Raw genomic sequence first — 23,414 nt, 5'->3', positions numbered from 1 at the left:
ACTGAAGAAAATTGGAAGTCGGTCTCCAGTTAAACACATTTTCATGATCAATGCTTTTAAATATCACGGTTGTTCCAGCTGACTTGAAGACTGATGAACATTTCTTAAATCTCCACATAGGTTTGGCAAATAAAATTATTATTTTCACAGAGTTCAACAACCTAAGTGTCCTGACGATAACTGATAACTGAATCTACTCCCGACGCTTTGTCGACTTGTATTCTGTAAAGAGCCATTTTTAGCTCTTCCTCTCTAATCTGAATATTCTCCATTGTGCTTAATGGCTCACTGACTGGTATAGCAGTGTGCATATTGTGTTCAGAAAATATGGTTTTATAATGATCAGAAATATTCTTCACAATTTTCATTCTTTGATTATAATAGTTGTAGTGAGCTACTTCATAACCATATCGCTGCCTATTCTTCTATTGGTTTAAGTCCACTATCATAATTCACTGGGATTCACTCACATGTACTAATGGATTCTCCTCATGTGTCTTACTGTTCATTGAATTAACTACACGTATTGCTACACTAGCATCAGTCATAGCTAGAAATATTGTAAAACACCTCAGAATAGGTAAGACAGACATGACTATGAAAACAGTTCTCTACTTCTAAATAAAAAGGACTAATGTAACAACTCTGATATTTACCTCAAACACACTTGGTTATTAAGAAACCAATATAAACAAACCCAGTTATCTAAATATCACTTAATATTTTCTAATATTAATTCTGCCCTTCCCTAAAGCCATTAAAATCAGTGGAAAATACATACATTCATTACAAAAGCACAGGAAGTAATAAAAATCCAACCTAAACATGAAAAAAAATACATATAAAAACCAGGAGATACACAATTCAAGGACGTTCACTGAATCACAGTCTACTGAATTCAGAGCAATTTAACTTACCATGCTAATATTAACAAATGCTTGAGACAACTGTGTAAGAGTTGCATCGTCATCCTTTTCCTGCATCGACTTCAATTCTTTCCAAGCAAGATCTACACGATCTAATTTCAAATAACACTGCAAGCATAATGCTGAGCTGAAATAAGATAATAAAGCAGAAAGGTAAGGAAAAACTTAAGAGAAATACATCCATAAAACTGATTTTTTCCATCTATTATAAAAAGTAATTTTGTTTCAATAAAATGCATAACCTCTTGAATAGCATAAGTATTGTATTATGTAAACTGAATAGTGCATTACAGCTTTTAAACACTGGAATTGAACAAAATATCAGGTATATTTTATCACTCAAGTGCTATACTAACTCTCTCCAGATATGTAACCCTATTGTTAATTTCTTCTCCCTATTCTCTTCAATACCCAAACCCAATAAAGGGCCACTATTCTGTTCACTGCCATGCTAATTTCATTTCTGAAGTTGACCTGGGGTGGACTAGTGTACCAGTGATGGAAAAGTTTGTGTGTGCGTTGACAAAAGTTTATGAATCCACAGCCAAATTGATGCGTCGCTCTGGCTAGCTCTTTACCGAACATTTTACATATTCGAAAACACTAATTTTTACACCGGACAATATCATCCTTTCTTTTAAAACCATTCTGCAGATATATGAGTAATCCTTTTGAATGTTTGTTCTATTTAGAGTCCAAGGAAAAGAGAGAGAGAAACGGACAAACAAATGCTGTAGTAGCCGTGAAAATAATTCTTCTGAACAGGGATCTTTCCAAACCTCTCATTATGATCGTCTTGCATTCTAATTAGTGTGCATTCTGAGAATTCTAGTTGCCCAGGAACAGAAAAGCAACATTCTATTCATAACTCAGACTGTCGATGGTAAGGTCGAGGTCAGGTAGTTTGGTTAAACTTGGCAAAAAGGAGACGTATATAAAATAACTGTTGAGACAGAAATACCGTAGCATTTCAATCATTCAGCAAACAGCAGCAACAAGAGATGAGCATGTTTAGACCTTGAGACAGGAAAATAATGTAATTACAAGAAGTGTGATAGGACCTTTAATCAGAAAGCTCCCTGAAAAATTAAAATGCAGGAAAACTCAAATATACTCAATTGTGAAGAACAAAAACGAAATTTTGAGTGAGAGGATAATAGGAATCACGGAGTGAAAAGAAAGCAGGAGTCAACTTCTGCAGAAGTGAACATTGTAATATATGAGTGGTTCAAGTGTGTTCGAGCAAAGAAACTACGAGTGAGTGGGCCAATGTTACAAGGAAAAGCATGAGGAATCTCAAAGAATCTCAAAGCTGAGATTCTTTGTGGGTCACGCTGGATCACGAATATGAGGATAAAATAACTGAACCATTTAACAGAAACTATTCCCTTTTCGAAAATACTGCAGTAAAGAAAAACTGAGCTAAATTTATGCAATACAGATAAACAATTACTTCCTGAAGCTTTAATGTCAAACTTCTAATATCTCCCAGGAAAATGTAAGGTTAGAAATAATTAAGAATAATCAAAATAAAGATATATGTTTATATTTAAGGCGAATGTTCTATGCCTCTCGTAAGAGACATTTTTCCATGGAACTGACAGTGTCTGCAGAAAAGAGATTCGACTGTATTTCCTTGCTGGGGATTTAGGACCGGGTAATAAGTCAATGGAGGAAGCTAAGAAATTCAGAAATTCTTCTACGAGGGCAATGAATTGCTCTTTGCTGAGGTTATATTCAAATCTGTCATATGATTAATGCCATCGGTGCATCACATGGAAGCATCCAGCATGTTCTAAGACGATTTTGTGAACTCGATACCTACCACAGACGACCTGGATCAGGCCGTCGGAGATCTACAACTTAGCACACTGGGGCAAAACACTAGCAACCAGGAATGAGTTAGTTGGAAAATTTCTTATGTCCAATAACGGAGCAACTATATTGGTATCATAAATTTACTCATTCGGAACAACTATTTCATGTTCCCTATGGGAATAAACATCTATATAATACACCGAACTACCGCCGTCCAAACCAGAAATAGACTCGGGGCAGTAAAAAATGTCACTGTGACTGCGAAGACTGTCAGACAATGACTCCGAGAAACCAATCTGACCTCAAGAAGACCTGCAACTGGTCCACAGCTTACCCCCAGTACAGAGCAGCTCAATTACAGTTTGCACGTCAACACCGGAATTGGACTGTGGCGTGTTAGCCAATGATACTGTTCACAGATGAGACACGATTATGCTTCTGGTCACCTAATGGTACAGAGAGAGGTCACCGTTTGGGGATGGTTCCATCATGGTATGGTATCAGCTTTGAGGCCCAGACGGAAATTCTTTTCATCGATGGGGGTGTTCTGAATGCACACCGTTACATCACACAGGTGTTCAGAGCATGTAATCCTCTATGCTACCTTAGTTAGTGAAAATTTTATCCTGATGCACGATAATGCACATCCCAATGCTGCTCGCTGCCTGATGGAATATCCACTGAACTTCAAGATACGAATCCTAGTCTGGCAAGCTCACAGTCCAGACCGCAATCCCACAGATACATCCGTGGAATATGCTTGGCCGAAATGTCTGGCATCACAATTTTGACACCCTCAACAAAATGCGAGCAAAATACTACTGGAAGAGTGAGTGCTCATTCGCCAGGAAATGATCCAGGACATTTCTAGCTAGCATGCCACGAAGGATGGAGGCCGTAATCATTGCCAGGGGTGATAACATCCGATACTGCGGCAAGATAAGTGCAGTGTCATCAAGAAAACTTTCGGTGGTATGTTCATAAGTTTGCTCAATGTAATGCTATGTTAATTTAAGGGAATGGCGTTATCATATAATATAGCATCTAAGAATGTTTTGGATAAACTTTTTTTTTTTAAATCCTGAAGGACCATGGCATACCAAGCGACCACTGCTCAGCCTGAACACCTGTAGATTATGAGATGATGTGCGATCAATCAATAAATCAATTAATACTATTCTGTATTTAGGGCAGTCGCCCAGGTGGCTGATTCCCTACCTGTTGTTTTCCTAGCCTTTTCTTAAATGATTTCAAAGAAATTGGAAATTTATTGAACATCTCCCTTGGTAAGTTATTCCAATCCCTAACTCCCCTTCCTATGAATAAATATCTGCCCCAATTTGTCCTCCTGAATTCCAACTTTATCTTCATATTGTGATCTTTCCTACTTTTAAAGACGCCACTCAAACTCATTCCATGCCATCTCTCCGCTGACAGTTCGGAACATACCACTTAGTCAAGCAGCTCGTCTTCTTTCTCCCAATTCCTCCCAGCCCAAACTTTTATATATGTATTAAATGGTAAGTCATGTGGTTAAGTGTAAGAGAGGGCCACGAGCCCTAAATTCGCCACTGCTAAAGTCAAATAAATAATGAATGAAATAAATGCACTCATAGACATTCGTGTGAAACGCAAGTGAAATTTTCAAGTGAACTGTGCTTTTAGTAGGTTGCTACAAACGTTCAGTTTCTTTAGAATTATAAATAATTCTCAGAGTGCAGTTATTCCATCAGACATTCTATTTCTCGACGTGAATAGGAATAAATTGTGTTGTGATGAGTTCCAATGAACAGTGCATATCTGAATTTTGTAGAAAGACTCTACGGAAGTGATAGAAGTCAAACTTTTTTCTTTTCACTCTGTGAAAAACCACTGCAAATTTCTCAAGTGCAACTTATTTTTTTAAATTTTACGTTTTGGGTTCTAAGTCAGAACCAAGACAACGATTAAAATTCACAAAGTTCTGTGGTTTATGTGAATGGTTCCGATATTCGGGGGACAGTTAAATCTGAATACTCGCGTGACATAATCGGCGAGTGGTTAACCTGCATCAGGACCTTCAAGAATCAACGATGACCCATTGCTGCCTACAAAGAATCTTGGTTCCATGGTTTGGTTGATGCCTACAAGTGATCGTGGTTCCAGGGTTTGATTGCTGCACACAAGGGATCGTGTTTCCATGATTGGGTCACTGTCCATCAGGGAGGATCTATGGAAACAACTTCACTGTAAACAGCACAATTGCAAATGAATTCAGTTTTAAAAATTTGGAACTCATTGTAGTCAGGACCTCTCTCTGTACCCTGCTCCAGGTCTACATCCAGTGTGTCCTGTGATAAGATATCGTAAGATATCATTACTCTCCGAAATATCTAGTCGTGCCTTATTATCGAATAATTTCCTGGTATAGTAGTACCAATAGTTATATTTTATAAATAAAACACTTTATACAAAAAATTAGATTTTGCCAATTCAAACAAAATTTTACTTTCTACAAACCTATTTTACTAATACTATACTATATAAATATGTCAAAATATTACTTCTGTGTCATTTATTTTTTTGCTATTTGCTTTACGTCGCACTGACACAGATAAGTCTTATGGCAACGATGGGATAGGAAAGGCCTAGGAGTTGGAAGGAAGCGGCCGTGGCCTTAATTATGGTACAGCCCCGGCATTTGCCTGGTGTGAAAATGGGAAACCATGGAAATCCATCTTCAAGGCTGCCGACAGTGGGACTCGAACCCGCTCTCCTGATTACTGGATACTGGCCGCACTTAAGCGACCGCAGCTATCGAGCTCGGTGTGTGTGTCATTTATAATGGAAGCTAAAATATTATTCAGTATGAAATCTTGGTACTGTCAGCGAAACTTTTTGTGATACTTCGGCTCCCTAGTACTAAATTGGTAGACCTCAGTTATCTTCGAGATTCATACTGGCAACCTCTGACACAAAAAATATGAATCGATTATGCACCGCCGTGAGACATCTGGCGGTATAATTGCAACACTTTAAATACTGTTGTTATTAACACAGCAAAGTCAAATTACATGGTAAGCTTGAACATGAGTGAGGAAAATCAAAGTACATCACAGGAACAACCTAGAACTCCTACATGGAAACGGCGGCTTAGAAAATACGTATCAATCAATCATACTATTGATTCAATTCAGATTTCATTTCCATTCAGTTGGCAGTATTACCGGATCTGTTGTAGCTCCCTCCTTACTCCTCACCCCCGTAAAACAAAGCGTCACTTAAAGTTTTGCGGATAGTATAAACGTGCATGCTATTAGCACAAACTAGGAAATTGTCCGATTCCTGTTCCGAATCACTCATTTTGTCGGGCAGTGTACAATCTTTGTACCAATGGCAGGCATGCAGTGATATTCTGACGTCTTAATTCATCATCCAACCAAGTTTCATTGCAACTGACGCCTTTGATACACCATGTTCCATTTAAAACTTCAGCAACTAAAGCAGTACCTAAATATTATTTTACGGCAGAATCACATCACCACTTTGTTTACGATGTCTTGATTGATCATCCTACCAGTCGTGACAAACTGTACAGACAATACAGACAGACGCATAGCACAGATAATTTTGAGTGGTACAAGATTCTGAGGAACAGAGTTATGAATTTCATTATGGACCGTATTGATAATAGTATTGAATAGGTGGACCCTTCCTACCCTTTGATAGTGAACAGAACCAAGCAGTTAAATAGGAATTCTAAATATAAATACTTTCAGGAACTGATGAACAATAACAGCCTACAACAAAAATGGAGTAAACTGCGTACATTAGGTATAGGTAAAGCCACAGAGCAACATGTACCAAGCATATCGCTTGAGGCTTTAAATGATAATTTCGCATGGCCATGAATAGCCTCTACCTCCTTCCCTAAAAATTCACTACCCTTGTTTCAACAGCAGTCTGTGTATGAGCAGTTCTCTTTTAGAAATGTCAGCACGAAAGAAGTTAAAGCTGTGATATACTCTATTACATCTAATGCCACAGATAATGATGATATTCCTATATCAATGATTAAGGATATCTTAGGAGCTGTTCTACCAATACTAACCCATATATTTAACTACTGCCTGACAAATGGAGTGTTCCCAGATGTTTGGAAAGATGCACTAATTAGACCCATCCCGAAGAGCTCCAACTTAGAGTCTCCTTCAGTTTATCGTCCAGCGTCCATCCTACCACCCTTATTCAAGGTGCTTGAACGTCTAGTTCATACACAAGTTGCTGAATATCTTACTAAGCATTCCCTCATCAAAACCTTTCAATCCGGCTTCAGGAAAGGACATAGCACTGTGACAGCTTTACTACGAGTGACAGACGATATCAGACGTGCAATGGACCAACGGGATGTGACTATACTGACATTATTAAATCTCAGTAGTGCCTCTGATGCTGTCAACCCTCGGTTAATACTGCAGAAACTTTTAGAGTTAAATTTTAATAGTGTGTCACTTCGGTTTTTTCCTCTTACCTTGAAAATCGCCAGCAACGTGTAACAGTTGGAACTGTGAGTTCAGGATGGCAAAGCAAGACCTTCGATGTCCCTCAAGGATCGGTCCTCGGACCACTGTTATTTATCATCCAAATTAATGATATATCAAAAGCACTCAAATTCTGCAAATTGTAAGTGTACGCGGATGATGTATAGATTCACTATCATTCAAAACCAAGTGATATTGATAATGCAATTACTAAAATAAATTCCGTCCTTCAACATCTTAGTGGCTATGCAAATAAAAACAGTTTATTAATAAACCCAAATAATACTCAAATTATTATTATCAGTACCAGTAAAAACCTATATTCCCTCAAGCAACAGGATATCTCCCCAATAATTTTAAACAATAAAAGTATACCCTACTCTACTTCAGTGATTAAGGAATTATTATGACTGAAACCCTAAATTGGACTCAACATGTAATAAAGTACATAAATGCTTATATCCACTGAAACGGTTCTGTAATGTATTCTCTGTTCGACTTTAAGTAGAACTAATTCGCTCTCTGATACTATCTATATTTGACTATTGTAATACTGTGTTGACTGAAATAACCTGCGACAGTAACAAGAAACTGGACCGGAGCCTGAACAGCTGCATAAGATATATCTTTAATCTACGATATGATGCTCATATATCACCTTGATATAAGGAGCTGTTGTAGCTTCAAGTGGACTAGCGCTGCGAACTTCACATGTTATCGCTTCTGCATAAAATACCACTAATACTCCCAAATATCTGTCTTCATCTTTTTCTTACCTCTCGTCCTAACATGACCACAGTACAAGATCTGGCTGCTCTCTTGTCATACCTGTAAACCGCACTGCTGTTTGTAACCGCTCCTTCATAATCTCTGTGTCCAGGACATGGAATTCGCTACCTGCGAATACTAGAGACAATCCCTCTCATCGCAAGTTTAAAGTGGCTTGCCACGAGCATTTGCTGAGTAGATGCCGCTGACTTGCTGGATAATTGAAGGGCTCGGTGGAATATAGTCATAAGCCACCATTTTGTGTTTTTTGAGATGTTCATGCCATCGTATTCTTTAAATTTCCCTCTTTAATATCACACTAAGAGTTTCTTGTATTTATAAAAGATGGCAGCATATGCTAGGAAGTTCTTTACTTTGCCATCTAGTGACAATTTCAGAACTAACACAGTCATAAGCCACACCAAAATGGCGTTGAAATCAAGAATGAATGAAGATTTATCTCCTGTTCAGAGGACTTTTGAGAATAAAGAAGCTGAAAGTGAAGAGTCAGATCCATTTGATACAGATGGTGATGATTCTTGGCACCCATCAAGCAACAGTTTCAGCTCTAATGACAACTTGGTAAGAGTATAGACAAATTTTATCATGGATAACCTCTAGTTTGTGGCTTGTGACTGTATTTTACTCATTTTACTTACTTTACAAATAACTCGCATCTTATGAAAATGCATGAACAATAGCGTTAGATTTGATAACCATAGAATAATAATTTAGTAGAACTATTAATATTAACAATAATATTTACATAGAATATCATGTGAAAGCAATTAGCAGTTAAATATCTGTTGATGTAGCTTATAACTATTTTCATCTGAAATTGTCTGAATTTGTTACTCCTAATTTTAGAGCTTGAAGTTAGTAGAATGCCTTAGGAATCACCAATAGTATATACCCCAGATGAATGGGTGGATGTTGTGAAGTCAGCAAGTCCAAAAAACTTCATTGTGACAAAAATGAAAAGAGATGACTTCAAAACTTTAGATGATCTCAAGTCATAGCTATCAATACCCACTAAATTCACAACTAGAGATTCAGTTCACTTCAGTGAAGCTACACAATTTCAATTGCATTTCAAAGACCCTTTTCAACTAGGTAGAGGCTGCCTGGCCGAGGCGGTAAAGGCATGCTCGGTTCGCCAGAAAGGATGTGGGTTCGAATCCCCGCCAGGAAGTCGTAAAATTTAAGAAACGAGATTTCCACTTCCGGAGGTGCATATGGCCCTGAGGTTCACTCAGCCTACACCAAAAATGAGTACCAAGTTAATTCCTGGGGGCAAAGGCAGCCGGGCGTAGAGCCAATCACTCTACCCCATCACGTGGCGAGTTTAACAATGGTGGAAGCCTTTAGCTTCCACTCCTCCAAGGGCCTTCATGCCCTGTACGGAGGTGACTTTGCGTTGCTTTTCAGCTAGGTGTTAAGCATTTTTATACTACATTAGGGCCAGTTCAGTATGCAAACATTCGCACCAAGAAGAAAGGAAGATTTGTGGAACATTATCCATTTGAGCTCAGAGTAAAAAACAGAAATCAACTCCCTGTCAACCAGAAGAAATTTACTGATGTCATGTCTCTCATGGCATTCATTCCTGTAGCCAATCAACTCATCTTCATGTCCCTTACAGGATATAATGTTGAACATAATGATGTGGAAGAATTCCCTTCAGATGCACATTATTTTTCTTTAAAGTATGTGCATTCATTCTCAAATATTGTTTTTTCTTAAATTAAGTGTGTTCATTCTCAAATATTGTCTTTATAATAAAGTGTAGTATTATTAATTCTCTAATATTGTGCTATTCTTGATAAATAAAAATTTATTCGCCCTCAAGTACTTAAATTTCTTTCTGGGAAATAAAGTCATAAGCCCATGTTAGTTACCTCATTCATCAAAAATGCTCTTAAATCATATACTAGGGCAAAGTGTTGTTTCACTGTCTCCCATATGTTTTATAACACATACAGGTGTTCATTTATACAAGGAAAGTTATTACAAATGTAGTGGATGATTTACAGATTTGAGCTGAACTTTAATTTGTCATTTACTCAGAACTATGTTATTGAGGCTTATGACTATATTCCACCGAGCCCTTCAATTGTTGAGTGAATGAAGGAATGAATGAGATGAATGAATAGCTTACTATAGTTATGTCCTTTAAGTGTACTTTATTCTGTGTATTTTAAAATTAAGGATATTATTATTATTATTATTATTATTATGCGTGAATGGTCCCTTTCGGAACACACGAAGCTTTATTTATGATTTCGTTTGCGGAGGATCCAGGATGCTTTCATCTGTTGACTAAAGATCCTTTTCCTTTCTTCCGTCCACTTGGTACCTGCTCTTTTTGGTACTTCATTCTCTGGAGTAACTTATTTATTAATTATTATTATTATTATTATTTGTTTCATTTGTGTTTTTAATTATGTAAATGTATACTCTTCTAGTGTTTAAGTGTAAGAGAGAGCCTTGAGCCCTAACCTCGCCACCAATAAAGGCATTATCTATCTACCATTGCAATTGGTCTGGTCCAATCCAAACAGTTCCCTTGTTAGAGGCTACTCCTAGTTGACTGCCTGGACTGTTATAAACAGTTTCCACAGAAGTCGACATGTATACCTAATTTAAAGTTAAAAACTTCATTATTGTTCCGTATTGAATAGAGAAATAAGATGTACAATATTATAGGTTAGGATCCACCTTTCAATAATCCGTAATAAGATGGTAAAAAGTAGTTACAACCTGTTTAATGGGACCGGTTTCAACACATTTTAAGTGTCATCATCAGCCAATTTGCGAAGATCTTAAAACAACTAGCACATTGAATACAGGCAAAAAATTAACATTGTATCATAACGTAGCAATTCAGTAAATGTTCAAAACACAATCACAGTCAAGAGAGTAAACAGAACATCACTATCTTGCGCCGAAAACAAATATAGCTGAAGTTCATAAGCAGGTCAAATATTCGCTTATGTAAAGTCGTTGCTAGGCAGGTCTTGTAGGCATTTGTTTCTCCGGCCGAAGAGCAAAAGGTGACGTGAATGAAGTCCTAGGAAAACAGTGTAGGATTTAATTTCGTCAAATTTCAAAGTGGATATATAGGTTTTATAAAATAATTTAAAACGTTAAAAAAGAATAAAGCCAAATAAAAAATATATTTAAAAAAATAGGAAGAAATAATGAAAGAAATACGAGGTTCAACTCGAAACAACTTGCCGTAGTAATTGATAAAGAAATGATAAATAGAGAAAGGACTGAACATGAAAAAACAAAATTATTAAGCATGAATCCAGGCCTACCAACCGCTAAATCTCTCCCTAAAATTCATAAAACTGACGTCCCTATTCGACCAATTATTAATTACAGACCCAGCCCACTTTACAAATTAGCACAATTCATTCATAAATTTCTTAAGAATAATTACAAATTTTTATCGAATAAATCTGTAAAAAACACCATAGAACTAGTTGAGAAATTAAATAACTTCAAAATCCAACCACACCACTCTCTACACTCTTTCGATATTGTCAATATGTATCCCAGTATTAATATCAGAAAATTATTTCCTATTATTGAAAATAACTTAAATACATATAGTTGCTTAAGCAAACTTGAAATTAATGATTTTATGACCCTCTTAAAATTAGTAGTTACTAACAACTTCTTCATCTTCGACAATACAATTTATCAACAAGATGGTTTAGCTATGGGCTCTCCAGCCTCGGGGATCCTTGCAGAAATATACCTAGACTTTTTAGAACACAATTTCATTGATAACAATGACGACTTTAAACATGTATTATTTTGGGCTAGATATGTGGATGACACATTTGTTATACTGGATGATAGAGTTTTCAATGCAGCTTCTACTCTTAATAGCCTCAATAAAATTGATCCACATATTAAATTCACTCTTGAAACAGAATCAAACAAATCTATTAATTTTCTAGACATAACAATAAACAGATTACCTTCCTCATTATCATATATGATTTACAGAAAACCCACACATACAGCTAATACCATAAAACAAGACTCTTTTCACCCACAGTCACATAAACGTGCTTCATACAACAGTATGGTTAACCGCGCCTTCAAAATTCCGCTATCAAAGGATAACTTAAATAAAGAACTAAACATCATCCGCTCTATTGCCAAATTTAACGGTTATAATTCTTATTTTATTGAACAAATCATTAACAAATTTAGACACCGCCCTAACACAACACTCTTAAAAGATATTCCCAAACCAGCTGCTTACACCACATTCACATTCAATGCAAATACCTATAGTATAGCTAATGTCTTCAAAAAACATAATACTATGATTTCTTTTCGAACTAATAATAGAAACCTTGAATTATTACATAATTCCCACTCCTTAAATAGAACAAGTGTCTTTTCTAAATCAGGCGTATACCGTTTTAAGTGCCACAACTGTAATTCTTCTTACATAGGTCAAACTGGTCGCAACTTCAAAATTAGGTACTTTGAACACGTTAATGCAATAAAGCACAACAGATTTTCGGCAGTGGGACAACACATACATGACACAAAACATGCTTTCACTACAATAAACCAGGATATTGAAATTCTCAGCACTCTAAATAAAGGCCCTCTCCTAGACATCACCGAAAACTGTTTTATACACCTTGACCAGTTTTTCAATCCAAATCTTAATCTGAATGATATTTCTGAGAAACCCAATCCCCTTTTCGATTTTCTCATCTCCTTTTTAAATAACCTGAAGTCAACAAATAAGGAATCAATCTTTCACAATTTACACAATACCCTCTCATGCCACTTCCCCCTTCCGCAACACCCCCCTTGATCCTCCTCAGTTCTCCCCCTTCTCACCCAAGGGGCTCTGAACTTCGGAGCGTGGGTTGGCGACCACGGGGCCCTTAGCCGAGTCCTGGCATTGCTTCCACTTACTTATGCCAGGCTCCTCACTTTCATCTATCCTGTCCGACCTCCCTTGGTCAACTCTTGTTCCTTTCCGACCCCGACGCTTTTAGGTTTCCGAGGGCTAGGGAGTTTTTCATTTTCACGCCCTTCGTGGCCCTTGTCTTCTTTTGGCTGATATCTTCATTTTTTCGATGTATCGGATCCCTTCCATTTTTCTTTCCTTCCCACCCTCCATCCCCCAGAGGTTCTGAACTTCGGAACGTGGGTTGGCGACCACGGGGGTCCTTAGCTGAGTCCTGGCATTGCTTCCACTTACTTGTGCCAGGCTCCTCACTTTCATCTATCCTGTCCGACCTCCCTTGGTCAACTCTTGTTCCTTTCCGACCCCGACGCTTTTAGGTTTCCGAAGGGCTAGGGAGTCTTTCATTTTCACGCCCTTCGTTGGCCCTTGTCTTCTTTTGGCTGATATCTTCATTTTTCGAAGTATCGGATCCCTTCCATTTTTTCTTTCCTTCCCACCCTCCATCCCCCAGGGGCTCTGAACTTCGGAACGTAGGTTGACGACCACGGGGGCCCTTAGCTGAGTCCTGGCATTGCTTCCACTTACTTGTGCCAGGCTCCTCACTTTCATCTATCCTGTCCGACCTCCCTTGGTCAACTCTTGTTCCTTTCCGACCCCGACGCTATTAGTTTTCCGAGGGCTAGGGAGTCTTTCATTTTCACGCCCTTCGTGGCCCTTGTCTTCCTTTGGCTGATATCTTCATTTTTCGAAGTATCGGATCCCTTCCATTTTTTCTTTCCTTCCCATCCTCCATCCCCCAGGGGCTCTGAACTTCAGAGCGTGGGTTAGCGACCACGGGGCCCTTAGCTGAATCCTGGCATTGCTTCCACTTTCTTGTGCCAGGCTCCTCACTTTCATCTATCCTGTCCGACCTCCCTTGGTCAATTCTTGTTCTTTTCCGACCCCGATGCTATTAGGTTTGCGAGGGCTAGGGAGTCTTTCATTTTCACGCCCTTCGTGGCCCTTGTCTTCCTTTAACCGATATCTTCATTTTTCGAAGTGTCGGTTCTTTTTCTTTTTTTTTCTTTTTTCTTCGAATTAGTATTATATTAAGGATTGTTGCCCAATTGTATTTCCTCTAATAACAATAACCACCACCACCACCACCACCACCACCACCACCATCACCACCCTCTAATTAACGTCCCCCCCCTTCTCTATTTATCATTTCTTTATCAATTACTACGGCAAGTTGTTTCGAGTTGAACCTCGTATTTCTTTCATTATTTCTTCCTATTTTTTAAATATATTTTTTATTTGGCTTTATTCTTTTTTAACGTTTTAAATTATTTTATAAAACCTATATATCCACTTTGAAATTTGACGAAATTAAATCCTACACTGTTTTCCTAGGACTTCATTCACGTCACCTTTTGCTCTTCGGCCGGAGAAACAAATGCCTACAAGACCTGCCTAGCAACGACTTTACATAAGCGAATATTTGACCTGCTTATGAACTTCAGCTATATTTGTTTTCGGCGCAAGATAGTGATGTTCTGTTTACTCTCTTGACTGTGATTATTGTGTTTTGAACATTTACTGAATTGCTACGTTATGATACAATGTTAATTTTTTGCCTGTATTCAATGTGCTAGTTGTTTTAAGATCTTCGCAAATTGGCTGATGATGACACTTAAAATGTGTTGAAACCGGTCCCATTAAACAGGTTGTAACTACTTTTTACCATCTTATTACGGATTATTGAAAGGTGGATCCTAACCTATAATATTGTACATCTTATGTATACCTAACTGACGATGCAAATACTGTGCCATACCTGGCACAATTGCCACAGTTAGAGAAATACAATTCCTCAAATTTGGTAGAACAATAGAACATTTTTATAAATATTTGGCACATCAGACAAATTATGAAGATCTCTGTTTCTTAACAAACATTATGTAAACAATTTAAGCTTACCACTCAAGATGATCCCCCTGATTTAGAATTCGTAGTACAGCATCATAATTCTGCTCATGATAGAATATTGTTGCTGCTGTGATGAGAAAGTTCAAGTTGCTTACATCTACACTTCCTGAACATTGCTGTTCAAGTTTTGACACAATAGCTTCCCTGAAAAAGGAAGTAGTACACATATAAATTAATTCAAAAGGTGATCTGATTAAGAACTCACTATCTACTGACAGACATTAACTAGTAAGAATGTAATGAAAAGGTAAATGGTATTCAAGAAATGTCATGCTACACAAGTTTTAGGAAAGTGTTGGAAAGGAATAAACAAGTGTCAAATCAAGCCATATAGAGAGATAGGAATAAGAAAGGAACACATAATAGTACGAACAAAACGCCCGGCAGGTCAGTGTGGGAAGAGGGAACAACAGAAAGAGCAGACAAGGACAAACGTGAAAACAGAAGGACAAAGACATCTCCAAATCTTCACACTCGGCCATCTTCAAATAGATCGGCTCTCTCCACATCAATCCCAGTTCTTCTACATTCATCTCTTCTCAGCCCACAACAAGCTTACTTTTGCTTCCCAGCTTCATCAGGAAGGCAGGCATCAACATTCATGGTGGGGCTTGACAGATCTTCAGTCTTGATGTCCACCGTTCTGATGTAGCTGAGAAGCAGAAACAAGCCTGTCAAGGGAAGAGATGGATGTAGTAGAACTGGGATTCATGAGGAAAGACAGCAGTGTTTGAAGATTTGGAGATGTCCTTGTCCTTTCATTTTTACATGTTTGTCCTTGTCTCCTATTTCTGTTGCTCCCTCTTCCCACACTGATCTGCCTGCCATTTTGTCCATCCTATTAAGTGTTCCTTTCTTGTCCCTATTTCTCCATATTTTTTAAATATTTTTTATTTATTTAATCTGACCCAGGACATTCTAGGTATGCCAAATGACACAGAATAATACACAGTAATAATAAGATGAAAGATGATTAATTTTTGAACATATAAATGATTTATTCCAAAAAATATATAGGTTATAATTAACCATGTTAAATGCAGTGAGCTCCATATAATTGATTTCAAAGAATCGAGACCGAGTATTTGATTATTGAGACGACTACCTCATTGACAAGATATCTATTAGGTTCAACCTTTTCAATACTAATTAGGTACGTGTTTATGTTACAAATACCTTTTATTAAACACGGGGACCGGTTTCAACATATATAATGTCATCATCAGCCATAAAATCACAAATATTTAAGCAAAGACATAATCTGTAACTGACCATTCACACCATGTGTCATAACAGAAGAGTAAAGGCTTAATAATTAAATCTGGTGCAGTGACACATTGAAGTAAACATAAAGTCTCTTAATATTCAAAGAATAAAAGAAGGATCTTCAATATGTAGACTTTGTGCATCTGTTCAATAGAAGGCTCCGATAGGCTTCCAAAGTAAAGAGTCATTTAAAACACAAGTGCTATGCGTCAACCAGAGCATCGAGAACTTATTTGAGTCACTTGTAATTTATACCTGATAAAATTTTAATACTTATGAATATGAAATCAGTCAATGGTAAAAGACGTTAGTCTTGTGAGAAGGAGATATAAAATGTGGTAGGTCTGGAGGGGAGGAAGATGGGGGAAAATTCTTGTTAGGGGATTAGTAGGTTTAAGGTGGGTCTTGTGAACAATGTGGTGGGGGTTTGTAACGTGATAGGGTACGGTGTATCGCAGTAAATATTGACCTCCTATTCAGAAGATTAAAATACTTAAATACTTTAATTAAAAAATCAAATAGAATGTTAGTTTTTCTGAGATTTCGTTCAGATTCAAATTGGAGTTGAAGAACTGGTCTAAGTGAATGAAGCAATTTTCTGCGACGTCAAGAATAGGGCCTTTGTCCATATTCATGAGCACCTCTATATCTTGTTGTATGTTACTGAAGCTATGCTTTGAATCTTGAATGTGCTGGCCAACTGCCAAGTATCTATTATATTTTGTAGCATTAACATGTTCCATGTATCTGATTTTGAAGTTCCTCCCTGTTTGACCAATGTAAGAGGATTGACAGTTTTGACATTGGAATCTGTAGACACCTATTTTTTGATAAATGTTAGTCTTGTTAATTGAGCTGGTATTATATAAGATATCCATATTTCTATTGTTAGTTTTGTTAATTTTGGAGTTGTGTTTCTTCAGAATATTTGTAACTACGTAAATATCTTCGTTGAATGTGAAGGTTGAATATAATCAGGTTTAATTTTCTCTCTAGTTAGAGTTGAATTTAGGCGAAATTTTCGTTTGTTGATAATGCGCTCTATAAATGCATTGTCGTAACCATATTTGGCTATGAAGCAGATTGTATTCAAATCTTTATTGAGATTTACTGTATTAAGTGGTATATTGAATGCCCTGTCTACTATACTGTTGTAGGTAGCATACTTGTGTGCTTTGGGATGAAAATAATTTTTCTTGACAGTAGTGGCTGTATGTGTTAGTTTTCTATAAATTTCATATTCTATTGATAAAAGAAGCCTGTTTAATGTGAGATCCAGAAAATTTATGCTTCTGTTTGTCTCAGATTCCAGAGTGAACTTTATCTGCAGATCAATATTGTTTAAATTGCTAAGAGTGGTGGCTGCATCAGTAATTCCTTCATCAAGGAGTACACAGAATAAAGTTAATAAGTAGACCTGGGATTTTAAGGCAAATGTCTATCTTGTTCCTTACGAAATAACATGACTTTTTTTTTTAAATATGTTGACGTTTCATGATAAATCCCTTACATTAATAGAGTTTTATAGTGCCCTAAAATGCCTATTTGGACCTTTAGATCCTATTTTACTATTTTAGTGCCTAAAAATGCCTATTTTCTACATTTAAAATTCAACTTCTGTAATTTTTACAACCACACAATGGATATCCCTGGAACAAGCAGAACAGCAGAGGGTGGGTTTTTCACAGAAATGTGCTCTTCCCAGACAACTGTCACCAAAGGCATGCTGAGTGAAGGGTGGAGGGAGAGGATTATCTAGGAAGAACAAGGAGCAGGTAGTAAGAAGGGACATACTGTGTCAAGTCGCCAGTGAAAGAACATATGTTTAAGTGAATATAGTTCATCATGCCTAAAACGAAATCATCTAAGATTACAATGGCTTGTACAATTTCTAGGGAGACTTTTGATGGCAAGATTATTTTCTGCCAGTACTGCAATAAACAAGTATGTGCATATATCTTAAATTTCATATTAATCTAAAACTAAGGTTTTGATATTGGCTCCTCTAATTAATTGTAGAGACCTAGTCCAGGCGATCTGGGTTCGATTTCCAGTACCGGCAGTAATTTAGAAATCGATGTGGTCTGGAACGGTGTTGACCCAGCATTGTGAGGACATTTGAGAAGCTACAGTGGGCAGGGGTCACGAAGGCAAGGCAATACGGCTGAGGGATGTATCGTGCTGACCACACGTCACCCAATATCTGCAGGCCATGAGCTGGGCAGCAACCGTAATTGAAAGCCAACGTCCTTCGGGGACTGTAGTGTTCTTGTCCTTAATTAACTTTAGAGTAATAATGGCTTAATTTAAATAGTTCAAAATTACAAATTTTATTCAATAGCTCACCTTTTCTATCCTCATCTTGGTCTCTAATTGGCATCACTTTATTGTGTTTTAGATTTCACGTGAGAAAAAATGCCACCTTAAGCAGCATGCAGATACTGCCAGTCACAAAGCAAAAGCAGACATGAAAAGTAACATTAGACAGACTCTGCTCACACAAACTATATCTCCTACAACCCATAATGGTTTCTATACTGATGTGTGTAGAGCCCTAGTTGCAGCAAATATCCCCTGGAATGCTGTGCATAATCTGGTTTTCAGAGATTTTTTACAGAAATACACCAAGCAGCACATCGCATCAGCATCTACATTAAAGAAAAACTACTTAGATATTTGTTACAATGAGGTCATTTTGTAAGTCAGGGAGTATATTGGGGAGTATTGCATATGGTTGTGTGTGGACGAAACCACCGACTCTGTGCCCAGGTACATTGCTAACCTTATAGTAGGAAAACTGGAACCCAATCAGGCATCTACCGCTCACCTTCTTTGCTCTAAACAGCTTGAGAAAGTCAATAGTCAAAGCATTACATACTTCATCAACAGGGGGTTGCAATTGTTGTATCCTGGGAGTGTTGATGATTCTAAAGTCCTTCTCCTTGTCTCCGATGCTGCTTCCTACATGACTGCCACTGCACCTCTCCTCAAAACTTTCTATCCTTCTTTAATTCATGTTACTTGCATGGCCCATGCCTTGCATAGAGTCGCAGAAACAGTTAGGGCCGAGTTTCCTGCAGTAAATACTCTCATTTCAACAATAAAGAAAGTGTTCTGTAAGGCTCCATCAAGAATAGCCATCTTTCAAGAGAAACTCCCCTCTATTCCCCTTCCTCCACAGCCGTTGGGGTTCCTGGATGGAAGCTGCCCTGTATTATGCAGAACATCTCGAGGAAATCATGACAGTGATAGACAATTTGCCTTTAACGGACAACTATGCACGTTTGTCGTCTGTCAAAGAGCTGTTAAATGATTGTTCCAGTGTTCAGAGAGACATTGCCTATATTGAGGCAAATTTTTCATTTCCTCCAGTCACCATTACAAAAATGGAGGAAAAAGGAAACAGTCTCAAACAGCAATTTTCTGTAATTGAGAAAGCTGAGAATAACATACAAAGTGCTAGGGGCAAGGTAGGGGATAAAATAAGACAGAAGTGGTCTAGTGTACTGCAGAAGAACCCAGGTTATTCAGTGCTGAAAAGGGTACATCAGGTAATGGATGGGGAAAACGAAGACTTACCAAGTGAAATTGAATTGAAAACTGTGGGTAAATTTTCCTATGCCCCTCTAACATCTGTGAGTGTGGAGCGCTCTTTTCTGATTTCAAAATGATTTTAACAGACAAAAGACACAGCCTGAGTGTGGAAAATTGATTATTGTTATGTACTGTAAAGCAAACTACGAATGAAAGTACTGTAGGAATGTTCCTCACAAATAATAATCACATACCTCCATTCGCGTTTACACCGTTATTGGATGCCTACAATGCTGTAACTGTGTACAGTGATTTTAGTATTAAGGTTTTAGATCAGTACTGATAATGATATATAATCCATAACTTTTTTGACACACAAATTTTTATATTGTTTTTGATAAATGTCTTTTTTATTCTGTCTTAATTTTACAGTTATTTCGGTTAAGAATAGGGATACCACATTTGTTAAAGTAAAGAAAGTATCACGTTACAGTTTAAGTGTATATTGTAATATTTTAAAGTCTATTTCCTGCCCATCCACACATTTTTAAAACATATTTTAAGTGCCTATTTTCTCTTTTAAATGCCATTTTACTTGTTTTAAAAGCCTATTTCAGGTGCCTAAAGCTAATTTTTTAGAGCCTAAAATCCCAGGTCTATTAATAAGATATGGATTAAAAACTAAATTAAATTCTTATATAAGAAGAAATCTTTTCTGAATAACCAACTACACGCAGCACACCTTGAAGCAGCATGCCTCCTTTCTAAAGCTCAATGGAACATTTTCCTTGACGAGATCGATAGTAAAATGTCTGAAGAGTTAGCTCAGAAACAACTCGTATTAGACAGGAAGCTCACACACTTAAGGCCAATGCGACGAAAAACCGGAGTACAAAAAGAGAAACAAAAATTCATAACCATTTAAACAACTTGATTGTAGAATTTCATCCTCCCATTATAAATTTATCGAAAACAGTACTAACAGAACAAGACAACAAGATTCTAGAAAAAGGTCCGAAACATAATTGGCCGAACACTATCATAAACAATGCCACTACCAAATTGATTATCGAATCAGAAGCAGCTGTTAATAAAATGCTCCTGGAAATACAGGATGAGATCAGACTTGATATTAGAAGAAAACAATAAAATCCATGCGTCAAAAAGAAAACCACCACTTAACATTGGAAACCAAGATTATTCTGTAGAAAGGGAACACATAATTAACCTCAAAAAGAAAATTAAAAATATGAATCTTATTGTCACTAGAGCAGATAAAGGGAATACGACAGTAATAATGGATAAAACTGATTACATTGAAAAAACGGAGACATTTTTCGAGAATAGCTCTTTTTCAGTGATAAAAGAGATTCGACCCAAAAATTGCAACATCTCCTGAAAGCAACCCTAAAAAATACGTCATTTTTATTCACAGAACAGGAGAAGACGAAACTAATAATCATGAACCCGGGACTTCCAATAGCGAAAGCTTTACCCAAAATCCATAAAACAGGCGTCCCCATACGCCCCATCATAAATTATAGGCCAAGTCCATTTTATAAGCTAACACAATTCATCCAGAAATTTCTGAAAAAGAACTATTATTTTCTATCAAATAAATCAGTGAAAAAAACCATTTAGTTAAAAAACTTTATGACTTTGAAATGCAGCCTTTCTACTCGATGCATTCTTTCGACATAACAAATATGTATCCAGGCATCAATACCTCTTTCCTATAATCCAAAACAATCTAAATAAATATAGCAACCTCAGTAAACTGGAGGTCCAGGATTTCATGGAAATCTTGAAATAAGTGGTTAAGAATAATTTCTTCAGTTTCAATAATTGCATATACCAAGAAGATGGCTTAGCTATGGGATCACCGGCTTCAGGAATTTTAGCAGAGATATATATTGACCATTTAGAGCATACAGCAATTAACAACAGCAGTGACTTCGCAAACATAAAAGTTTGGACCAGATTTGTGGATGATACACTTGTTTTCCTTGACGAAGGAATTACTGATGCAGCCACCACTCTTGGCAATTTAAACAACTGATCCGCAGATAAAGTTCACTCTGGAATCTGAGACAAACAGAAGCATAAATTTTCTGGATCTCACATTAAACAGACTTCCTTCATCAATAGAATACAAAATTTATAGAAAACCAAAACAGACAGCCACTACTATCAAGAAAAATTATTTTCATCCCAAAGCACACAAGTATGCTACCTACAACAGTATGATAGACAGGGCATTCAATATACCACTTAATACAGTAAATCTCAATAAAGAATTGAATACAATCCGCTTCATAGCCAAATATAATGGTTACGACAATACATTTATAGAGCGCATTATCAACAAACGAAAATTTTGCCTAAATTTTCAAACTAAACCTGATTATTATTCAACCTTCACATTCAACGAAGATATTTACGTAGTTACAAATATTCTGAAGAAACACAACTCCAAAATTGCATATCGAACTAACAATAGTTATGGATATCTTATATAATACCAGCTCAATTAAGAAGACTAACATTTATCAAAAATCAGGTGTCTACATATTCCAATGTCAAAACTGTCAATCCTCTTACATTGGTCAAACGGGGAGGAACTTCAAAATCAGATACATGGAACATGTTAATGCTACAAAATATAATAGATACTCGGCAGTTGGCCAGCACATTCAAGATTCAAAGTATAGCTTCAGTAACATACAACAAGATATAGAGGTGCTCATGAATATGGACAAAGGCCCTATTCTTGACGTCGCAGAAAATTGCTTCATTCACTTAGACCAGTTCTTCAACTCCAATTTGAATCTGAACGAAATCTCAGAAAAAATTAATATTCTATTTGATTTTTTAATTAACGCATTTAAGTATTTTAATCTTCCGAATAGGAGGACAATATTTACTGCGATACACCGTACCCTATCACGTTACAAACCCCCACCACATTGTTCACAAGACCCACCTTAAAACCTACTAATCCCCTAACAAGATATTTTTCTTTCCCTATCTTCCTCCCCTCCAGACCTACCACATTTTATATCTCCTTCTCACATGACTAACGTCTTTTACCATTGACTGATTTCATATTCATAAGTATTAAAATTTTATCAGGTATAAATTACAAGTAACTCAAATAAGTTCTCGACGCTCTGGTTGACGCATAGCACGTGTGAGTGTTTTAAATGACTTTACTTTGGAAGCCTATCGGAGCCTTCTATTGAACAGATGCACAAAGTTACATATTGAAGAACCTTCTTTTATTCTTTGAATATTAAGAGGCTTTATGTTTACTTCATGTGTCACTGCGCCAGATTTAATTATTAAGCCTTTACTCTTCTGTTATGACACATGGTGCGAATGGTCAGTTACAGATTATGTCTTTGCTTATACATTTGTAATTTTATGGCTGATGATGACATTATACATGTCAAAACCAGTCCTCATGTTGAATAAAAGGTATTTGTAACATAAACACGTACCTAATTAGTATTGAAAAGGTTGAACCTAATAGATATCTTATCGTTGATCTCAGTTCAATACGGAAACATTAATGAAGTTCCTATCTTTAAATAACAACTACCTCATCTCGCAGATTTCTCAACAATTCACCTGATTTGAAGCTTGTTTGTTCCCGTTGGGATC

At 36.9% G+C, this 23,414-nt stretch overlaps 1 protein-coding gene across 1 annotated transcript in view; it reads right to left on the bottom strand.

Moving 5' to 3' along the window:
- The window catches only part of epsilonCOP (coatomer subunit epsilon), a 96,198-nt gene that overhangs the window by 52,493 nt on the left and 20,291 nt on the right, over nucleotides 1-23,414 (bottom strand). Inside the window, exons 3-4 of the mRNA XM_067137973.2 lie at nucleotides 14,943-15,095; nucleotides 918-1,053 (exon numbers count right to left, since the gene is read on the bottom strand). Coding sequence (XP_066994074.2) covers nucleotides 918-1,053; nucleotides 14,943-15,095 — 289 coding nt within the window. The remainder of the gene's footprint in view (nucleotides 1-917; nucleotides 1,054-14,942; nucleotides 15,096-23,414) is intronic.

Source organism: Anabrus simplex, chromosome 1 (assembly GCF_040414725.1).
Source record: "Anabrus simplex isolate iqAnaSimp1 chromosome 1, ASM4041472v1, whole genome shotgun sequence".
Classification (NCBI taxonomy): Eukaryota; Metazoa; Arthropoda; class Insecta; order Orthoptera; family Tettigoniidae; genus Anabrus; species Anabrus simplex.
This window is presented reverse-complemented; position numbering and strand designations above follow the sequence as displayed.